The sequence below is a fragment of the Centropristis striata genome, chromosome 3 (genome assembly GCF_030273125.1).
Source record: "Centropristis striata isolate RG_2023a ecotype Rhode Island chromosome 3, C.striata_1.0, whole genome shotgun sequence".
NCBI lineage: Eukaryota > Metazoa > Chordata > Actinopteri > Perciformes > Serranidae > Centropristis > Centropristis striata.
The window spans coordinates 13,029,742-13,039,607 of record NC_081519.1 but is presented as its reverse complement, the minus strand read 5'-3'; the positions used below and the strand labels follow the sequence as shown (position 1 = coordinate 13,039,607).

At 40.3% G+C, this 9,866-nt stretch overlaps 1 protein-coding gene across 3 annotated transcripts; it reads right to left on the bottom strand.

Moving 5' to 3' along the window:
• On the bottom strand, positions 1–4,931 carry LOC131968486 (uncharacterized). Of its 3 annotated transcripts, none has more exons than XM_059329392.1 (4): positions 4,626–4,931; positions 3,094–3,524; positions 1,972–2,018; positions 1–1,844 (listed from the first exon to the last, which is right to left on the bottom strand). In XM_059329392.1, exons 1-4 carry the CDS (start codon positions 4,801–4,803, stop codon positions 881–883), a joined length of 1,620 nt encoding a protein of 539 aa, XP_059185375.1. In that variant the 5' UTR covers positions 4,804–4,931; the 3' UTR covers positions 1–880. The 3 variants fall into 3 exon arrangements, with proteins under 3 accessions (XP_059185375.1, XP_059185377.1, XP_059185378.1); XM_059329394.1 differs by having other exon boundaries at positions 1,972–2,015; XM_059329395.1 differs by having other exon boundaries at positions 4,363–4,739.
• Positions 4,932–9,866: the final 4,935 nt, after the last annotated feature.

Sequence of the window (9,866 nt, the reverse complement as noted above, 5' to 3'; positions counted from 1 at the left end):
TATGGTTAATGTATTTTTATTTTTGAACATTCAAAGACTTGAAGTCATGCTATTTCAGAACAACAGTAACACCACTGGATTAAGCATTTGAACCTTTAATGCTTATGTGTTAAAAACAAACACAAAAACAAAACAAAAATTGACAAAACAGAGCAAAAAAACAACAACACTCAATTGCAATCTGTTGATTATGTTTGCAATTTTTCAGGGAAAATGTGATTTAATCCCATGTTGCCGCTTCTAAAATATGCATTAGGCCATTTGTTATTTCTTGCATGATAGCAAACAAAATATTGTCAGAAATAATCTATGTAAGCGTGGGCATGAGGTAGACGTGTTTCACTTCTTTTCTTAAATATGTAGAAGAAATGAATAATAGAATAATCAGCAGATTAATCAATAACAAAACAGAATGTTTACAAAAAAAAACCAAGATCTTCCTCTTAGATTAGACTGAAGGAAACCCATAAGAAGATGTATATATTCAACAGGGCTGAACAACTGATTAGAAATCGCAGGAGGTGCAATATGTGTTGTAGGCAAAACGTGTTCAAATACAATTCCTAATGAAGTATTGTGGTGCTGCAAGATGCACAAGGCTATACATTGTATTTTACAATCTGTGTGGTAAAGGTCACATCGTTAACATTTTAATGCATTTTTTCAATGAGAATAATGCTGCAGAAATTATAATTTCCTCCTACATTATGAATAATATTGCAACTGTAGTATCAGTTAAGATAATCACAACACGATTTTTTTCTCCTTATCATTCAGCCCTAATATCTAATAACGCCAGTAGAACATTAGTGGTCTGATCACATTCAGGTGCAAGTAGTGTATGACAGCAGTGTGGCGACGCTCAAGCTGTGCCGTCAGCTCAAAACAGACACGGCAGGTAGTAATAGAAAAAGAAATCATCCAACTTCTTCTTCATGGCCTTGATGATCGTCGCGTCTCGATAGATGCGTTGAACCAGCATGTCTTCTCTCGAGAACACCAGCATGTCGCACCACTCCGTGCCCGTCACCATCATCTCTCCTTGGATGTGCCAGTAGGAAGAGTGGGTCTTCTTCAGCTGCAGAGCTCCGTCCCGGCAGATCAGGAAGCGGCACTCTGTGAAGCTGCGTAAACCGATGCATTTGACGTGCACCAGCCCGTAACTGGGTGTCTCGTTGGGGTCGTACACCAACCCGTCAGGCAGGGCCCCCAGCCATGGAGCATTGGGATGGATGACCAAACCGCAGGGGGACCAGTTAACACACAGATGCTTACAGTACTCCCGGAGTGCGCCGGCCTTCAGTTCCTCCTCTACCTGTACAGACTTGCACCTGATGAATCTCTTCTTTATCTTGAATATCAGGTGCTCCGCGTTGCTTCGTCCTGGTTTCAGTTTGCAGATCTCCTTGAAATGACCGGTCAAGCGCAGATTCCGTAGCTCCTCCACTGACTCCTTGCTTTCACGTGACGTCTCCTCCAGACTTTGTGCTGCCTCCCAGGAGATCGCCATGACGTTCATATGTTCCAGCTCTTCGGTGCTGAGGGTAGGAATACCCGTCATTGGCTCCAGCTTGTGATGGGCCAGGGGAAGCAGTGGCCGAGGAGGAGCATCATCATTTTTCTTGAAATCCCGCTGTGATGGTACAGGGCACTGGTAGGACAAGGGGGAACCTTTGGGGACTTTACCAAAAGCACAATCCACTAAATCTACATTCTTTGTGAGGCCCATTTTGGTGATCAGAGGCTTCTTGTCATCTGGAAAATCCTTGAAGGCTTCAGTGAGTCTGGCCAAAAAGGACTGGAATTCATTTGGGTCAGGAAGGAAAGATTGGTGGGGCACCATCCTGTTTAAAACAGATTTATAGACAGACTTTATTGTCTTTCAGTTATGGATAAAATAGGCAATATATGCATAATACTATTAGTTATATAATAAATAATAATATGATTATAAGTCATTCAGAGTCTTACCTTGGTAATTCTAGCATGGTTTTCTGCAGGATCAACTTTGGCTTCTTCTATTTTGTAGCAAGAAAAGGAAACCTCATTATTTCGTGCTTCAAAACAAACGAGACAATATAAACTAAATATTCTATTGCAGTCTTAAGTGCACCAGTATGTTTCCCCAGGTTTTATATAATTAATTTCCTGAATATTTCCAGTAAATCTTCAGACCTAGAAACTAGCAACAGGAGGGATACTTATTTTATTATTGCAAAAAAGTAAGATCATATTTTAAATTAAAATTTAACATTATTAGCTTAATCATATGTTCGCAGAGTTTTCCTTTGAGTAAATGATGTCCAGGTGAAAAAAAGGCAATAACTTAACAATAGCATTTTATCACAATTCCCAGCATATTGCAAACTGTTCAAATCTTAAGTATTGTGATAAGATTTTATTTTAGGGCCTCTGTTGATTCCCAACCTTCAAACTACATAAAGCCATCTATTTGTAACAGTCTCATTTGATCGAGTCAGAGTTTGGTTGATTTAAGTCAACAACGAAACCAGCCAAGAGTTTGAGAGGAAAAACCTCTATTTATACAGAATTAGGTATCTGCAACTATTATTGAATCTTTGACTGAACTGCAGGCTGTTTTCACAGGGCAGAGAAGAAGGTGCAACTGTTGCACAAGACATTTTTGTGTTCTCCCTCCTTCTATTCATGACTGTACTGTTCCCACGGACGTAGGGGACAGCCAGGAGCAAATTAAACCACCCTGAAACTGCTTGAGGTTGAGAGGGTTAATCATTTCAGCACCAAGATGCACCGAACAGACCCCCAAACCTCGCTTAGTCGGTGTGCCTTAGTCGGTCAGGGACATCGGTGTAAATTGTGTTTCTGATGAAAGCTCAACAACTACTTACTTCTGCTTTCTAGAAAATTGTCCTACTCCAGCAGGAACAACGGTTAATAAATACAGTGACAAAAGTGCTTCATAAATCAAGAATGTTGCAACATTTTGTGACCTGTGACCCACGCTGATTAAAGACATTTATCATCCAGATATTTAGCCTTTTTTTTTTAACTACATCACAAAGCTTCTCCAGCCTGTTGCAATCAGATTTATCCATGAACAAACAATCTTACCGATGGATGGATGGACTTTGCATCATGTGTCTGAGCTTCTGCACTTTCACTCATGCTTTCGTCACTCCTTGATGACTGTGAGCAATCTGAGACTGCGTCTGAGTCTGATGCAGAACAGTCCTCTTCTTCATCAGCTGTGAGCGTGCCAGAAGAGTTGGGGTTGACCTCAACCACTTTAATATGGAATGAGTCAGATATGCAGGGCATGCTTGTGTCTTCTTCTTCCTCTGGGTCATTTTTCACACAGTCTGGGCTAATAAAGGTTTCCGCTTCCACTTGCACTTGTTGTTGTTCTGTTTCGCAACATATGTCATAATCAATTTGCTCTTCTTTCGGTTTTTTAGGCAAAGGCTCTGCTCTTTCCAGGTCCACCCTTGCGCTCAGCTGTTCAGCACTGGCATCTGCAGTTGCTCCTGTGTTTTGGATATCATCTATCGTGGGGGGCAAAGGAAAACACCAATACTTAAGAACTATGCTCCAATTGAGTATAGAAAGTATAAAGTCACAGTACTGGACCCTGGAAGCTGTCATTCTTTTCATACAACAATAAACAAAGTTCTAGTCGCTTTGCTATTTTCTCTTTTTTATTTGATCATGCCCATATATTTTAAAGCACTAAGGTTTGGATGCACCCATACACTTGAGATGTTATTTTTTCTTGATGCTTTTTTCCCTAATGTCTTGGCAGTTTTTTTTATGTAAGTAGCACACACAAAAAGTAAAATGAAGCATAATTATCTGTTAGTAAAGTTACATTAAGTATTGAAGATCACAGCACAAAGCCCACAAAGCTAAACATACACATACAGTACTCAGTGCAATAGCAATGGCACTATTATACATCTGTTCCACATCATCCCAGTCTTCTTGCATATGTTCTCCTGTAATAAACATCCTCCTACATACTTGACTATATGAATACATGGAACTCTTGTGTCCTTGTATTTATTCTAAATCCACTGTGCAATTTACATATTTTAAATTACTTTACATATCCTAATTCCTAAATCATTGCCTTTTTAGTGTGTTATATTGCCTTTAGTATATTATTGCCTTCAAGAATATTTTCATGGATTTATTTACACTAGTTTTGTCTCAAAGGTACCAAATGAGGAGCAGCACTGCAAATTTCGTTTTACATTGTTATATAATGACATAAAGGCTATTCTATTCTATTTTCTAAATCAAATGTTCACTAAACACTTACATCAGATGTATGCGTTATTGAGAGAACCGTATTGGACAGACTGCTGTGGATATATAACTTACATGAAATCCATATTCTTCTCAAATGATAGCATGCAAAGAGTCCTTCAGAGCAAAGACACTGCGTGTATGTGCGTGAAAACAGCAACAAATGCTAATTTAGACGGTTAAACTGTCTACGTTTCGTCCTGTCGTTTAGCTAGCTAGTTCATTTTCAGACCGGCTCAAAACCTCACATTGCTGCAATTTACGTCAATAATTCAAGTTGAATTGAGGTAACTACCGTAAGCCGGTTATGATTCGTAAGTTAACCAAAGGTGACAAACCTATTTTGGGTAACTTTATCTCGGGGTTGAGCACCATGTGCAGTACATTCCGCAGCCGTTTGTTTTCCTCGTAGTACGCCTCCACAATACTCTCAATTTCTCCAAATATCTCCACAGCAACGGCCGTAAACCGCTCAGTCAAAAAGCCCCGGAAATTCTGTAGTTTGGTGTTCGACATCTTGTACACTAATGTTAGTGTTTTACTAGATTAAAAATAATTTAAAGTCTGACTGCTACTCGGCAGCCGTGAATGATGCGCGCAATAAAGAGATATTAGTCGGAACATGAAAAAAGAGACTTCCGGTAGAAAACTCTTCTTCTTCAACATTTAAGCACTTCGCATTCAATTTGTTACATGAGCGCCCTCCTCATGACGTTCAGCAATTAACATCTGAGTGGAGTTGTACCCCCTATGGATGTATAGGATACCAGCTCATGTGGGAGTAAATACCTTAATAGGCTATAATAGCAAGATTGGAATTAGGAATTTTATCAAGCAGACATTACAGGATGAAGGTAGCAGTTTGATGACATGGCTGGATAAACCTGCTTCTGGAAAAAAAAACAGTAGTAGAAGCTATTTACTTACTACTTACTTTACTGGACTATTTTCTATGCATACAGTTTGGTTTCAAAGTGAAAAATTTGCCCAAAAATGTGTTTTCCCCACAATGGCTATGCATCACTTAAACTAAATGGACACCTTTCATTAGTGCCCAAAAGTATGACTGTATGAAGCATTAAACAGTTATGGCCATTTTATCCAAGGTAAGGCAACATGGTTACCAAGGGTCTCCAAAATGTCCTTTTTTTAGAATGCCTGGGCATAATCTTACAAAAACCTGTGTAAAATACTAATTATATAAGTATCACCATCAAATTTGAACTAGGGGTAGGTAAGACTTTCTCCTTTGGTCCCATTGTGTTTTCAAGTAAAAATTTCCCAGCTATAATCAAATGCAGGCACATATTTACAAAAATAGTATTCTTGCGGACGTATTCTTGAAGACACCTTGATGGAGCAGCATAGTTTGGTAGCTCTCTGATTTTGCTCAAATTTGCTAGGCTACGTTTTTATGTATTTTTATAATATTTTTAATGGATACTTCTATGGAGAGAAGAGTTTATTCAAGAGAGGAGCTTTTTTTATTGAAACACCATCACCCTATTGTAGCTGAGTTGAAGAGGTGTTTTCGTGGTTGCCGTGCTGGTGCAAAAGTTTCGGCTCGGAAATGGAGATATAAGCCTTTTCTGCCATCAGTCATCATGGGAAATGTCAACTCTCTGCCCAACAACACTGATGAACTGGAGATATTGGTGAAGACTCAGAAAGTATACCGTGAGTGTAGTCTCTTGTTCAACGTGGTTGAATCAAAACATCTCAGACTCCAATGTGGATCTACTTGGCTTCACTCTCATAAGATCAGACAGAGATTGTAAAGCTACAGGCAAGAAAAAAGGTGGGGACTTGACTTTATTTGTGAACCAGAGATGGTGCAGCCCTGCACATGTTACTGTCAAAGAGAAAATGTGCTGTCCAGACATTGAATTATTGGCAGTTAGTATGAGACCATATTATGTACCAAGAGAGTTCAGTCACATCATAACAATACTTGTGTGCATTCCACCCAAGGCAACTGCTGAAGTTGCATGTGAAGTTCTACATGACCTCGTTGCTAGGATACAGACTAATCACCCAGAAGCATTCTTGATAATATCAGGAGACTTCAATCATGTTTCCCACTCCTCCCACCTGACTGGATTTACACAGTTTGTTAATTGTCCCACCAGAGAAAATAAAACCCTTGATTTGCTGTATGGTAATGTCAAAGAAGCTTACATAGCTACTGCCTTGCCCCCAATTGGAAGATCAGAACACAACTTAGTTCTTCTGGAGACTTGTTACAAACCCTGTGTGTGGAGGCAGCCTACAACTACACTCACAGTAAGGAAACAGACACCAGAGGCTACTGAGGCTCTAAAGGACTGCTTTGAATGTACAAACTGCAATGTGTTGCTGGAAACAGAGGAGAACAGTATGGACATTGACAGACAGGTTGACTGTTTTACTGATTACATCAACTTCTGTAGAGACACAGTCATACCTACAAGGACTGTACACTGTTTCCACAATAACATACCTTGGATTACTAGTGATTGAAAGACAATTCTCAATGAGAAGAAGGCAGAGAAAAAGAGACTAAAGATGGCAATGGTGGAATACAAGAAGAAATTGGAGAGAAATCTACAGAACAGCAACATCCGTGAAATGTGGAGAGGAATCAACACCATCTCTGGTTAGAACAAAAAGGAAAGACAGCCAGTGGCGGGTGATGCAGAAAGAGCTGATGAACTCAACCAGTTCTTCTATAGATTCAATACAGCGGCCTCACCCAGTTGCAATGTTGCTTCTCCTCCTCCTCCACCTCCTCCACCTTCTCCTCCTCTTCAACATGTGTACATCTCCAAAGCAGCATGCTCACATTCCCTTTTGCATGCATGCTGGGAAGGAGAATGGAAAATATTACATGCAAAAATGTACATAACATTGTCACACTAGCCTTCCTCATAGTAAAAAGCCATTAGATTGCTTTTATATACACAACAGGCCGAAGGACTTCTTGGACTTATTATTGATGGAGAGTGGAACTTCAGCCCTTAAAGACCATGATAATGGGCTGTGGTGCCCCATGGACTCTTACCAGAGAATACATGAATAATATATTTATAACCTGGATGACCCCAAAGTGTGTCGCATAATTGCGAGTCGGACCTGAGCTGAGGTGGTTTAACCTATGATCTTGAGATGGTGATGTTAAACTTGCCTGCTGATGGTGAAAAATCACTGTTCACTGGAACATTACCCTGGGAGCATCATCCCCGATATTAATTTGTACCAACCAATTTGGGGGAGTAGTGGAGTATTTTCACAGTGTGGTATTAGTTCTTTTAAGTAAATGGTCTGAAGCTTTCTTACATCACTGGGGGGAAAAAACAACTATGGGCTCCCTATTGACCCACTCGTCTTCTTCCTCTCTGTGCAGATTTTTTCTTCATACAAATAAATCAAATACAAATGTGTTTAGTTATATACACCATGTAATTTTATATTTTGACACAGGACCCATCACATGAAAGAGCCTCAAAACTAGATAATAATAAAGCAAAAGGCCCTATCATTTTATGTCATCTAGTAATTTAGTGCTGCATGTTCTTAAATGTTTAATCAAATTGTACAGGAAACTAAAAGGCGTACAGTAAACTTGGGGCTCTCTTGGAGGCAGGTGCCTTTGAGGATCCCCCCGTCAACAATCAATCAACATTTCCCCCCTGAGTTTGGGTGATTTTATTTGCTTTTATTTCATCCTAGGAAAACTATGTTGATTGAGCGGATGTTTTTTTAATAGCCCTACTGCTCTCAAAAATGTGTTATGTTATTATTGCTTCATTTTGATGTTTGACCCCTCCACTGTGCAGAATGGCAGTTTGACACTGGCTGTTTTCACATTCCTTTGATGAATTGGAAAGTTGTTGTTTTTTTATGTCGAAAGTACGGGAAGCATAATGCATTCACTCTAGGGGAGAAAAAATAACATTTGCCCTGTTTTTCTGAATTAATGAAATATTTATCTCAGAACTCTGAGAAAAGTTTTTAGAGGGGAAAAAAAGAAAAAAAGACTTTTTGCTTGAAAATAATGGTTCTGTATTTCTAAGTTAATAAAACAAGCTCATTAATTCAGGAAAACAAGAGCACAATTGTTTTGTTTTTTCCATTAAAACTTTCCTCAGAATTCTGAGACAGTCTTAAAATCTTGTTATTTCAGAAAAAAACAGAGTACATTTTTTCCCTCACAAGTGAATGCATTAGGCTTCTGTCATACGTTTCTCTGTGCTTTTATTTAAGATTTTGTGATCACTCTAACAAAGCTATTTCTTGATTTTTCTTCACAAAAAACATATGTAGACGTTCAGGAAGAACTCAGGATGCTCAAAGTGAAGTCGGCTCAATGACAGGTATTATGGTTTTGCCAAAAATGCTTTCTGTTCGAGGCCAGAAATTCCAGTCTGTCTACCTCTGGCTGCTGTCACTGTCACTGCCACTGCCGAAGATTCTACACCGGCAGTTGATTCTGTTGATTTCTCTGCTCTGATTAGTCAACTCCACCTGGCCACCTGTTTGCTAGCTACCAAAGCCTCCCCCCCCCCCAAGGCCATTCTAACTGAAAACTGTCAGTTGACTCTAACTTAACAGACATGGTAGCCTGGGTATACCCAGACTGCCTTGCGCGCTCTAATTTAATTTCGAACCTCCAGGCGGTCTGGCAACCAGGGCAGTTTCTTAGCCCTGTTTTAGGGATCCAATCACAGAGCGGGGAGGGACGGCAAGACGATGACGCGTACTACTCGGCACTTGGAAGCTTGTAGTTTTCTTACTGATCCAACATGGCTGCTGCAGACGCGAAACTCTCTTTAGCTGTAGACGGTGTTTTAAATAGTTTAGAGCGAAAGTTGAAAGGCGAAAGGTCTCTCGGCGGCTCCGCTGTCCCCCGGCTCGTAGCGAGGTCACCGGTAGCGCCGGTGATTAGTGCCGCTAGTGGCGCTACGAGCCGGCGGTCTCGCCGGTGATCTGGCTACGAGCCAGGGGACAGCAGAGCCGCCGAGAGACCCGCAGCAGCTTGTTGATTGCCCATAAAATCAGTGGATGTGTGTGGCTGAATGACATGAGGGGGAATAAAGCGTGAAAATAAATCTTGCAGAAAGCGAGAACTGGAGAAGCAACGCAGCAAGCAACACTCTCTCACAGACACACACACAACAAACATCCATTTCTGTCGCTGTACTACGTCATCTGGTATAACTGATACGATTGGCTAAGAGGCTCTAAACGGTTGGTTTCCAGACCAAACCTCATTTGAGATTTGTCTGGTGTTAGCCAGGCTACAGACATGGTGTTTTTTTCATAAAACACGAGACCTTATAACTTGACCAGACATTGTCCAATCTGCCTCAAACTTGACATGCATGTTGATGGCTCATCACTGACCAGTTCTACATAAAAATATAAGTCCCGCCCCTTATGCTTTAACCACGCCCCTTTCATAACTAATTAACCATTTGTCCTAGAAACTTGTATAAGGTGTCAGATTACTCGGCATGGAGTCCCTGTTTAACTGTTGATTAATTACACCACTCCTTTTGATTAGCCACGCCCCCTTTTAACTAATTAATGAACCGTTTGTC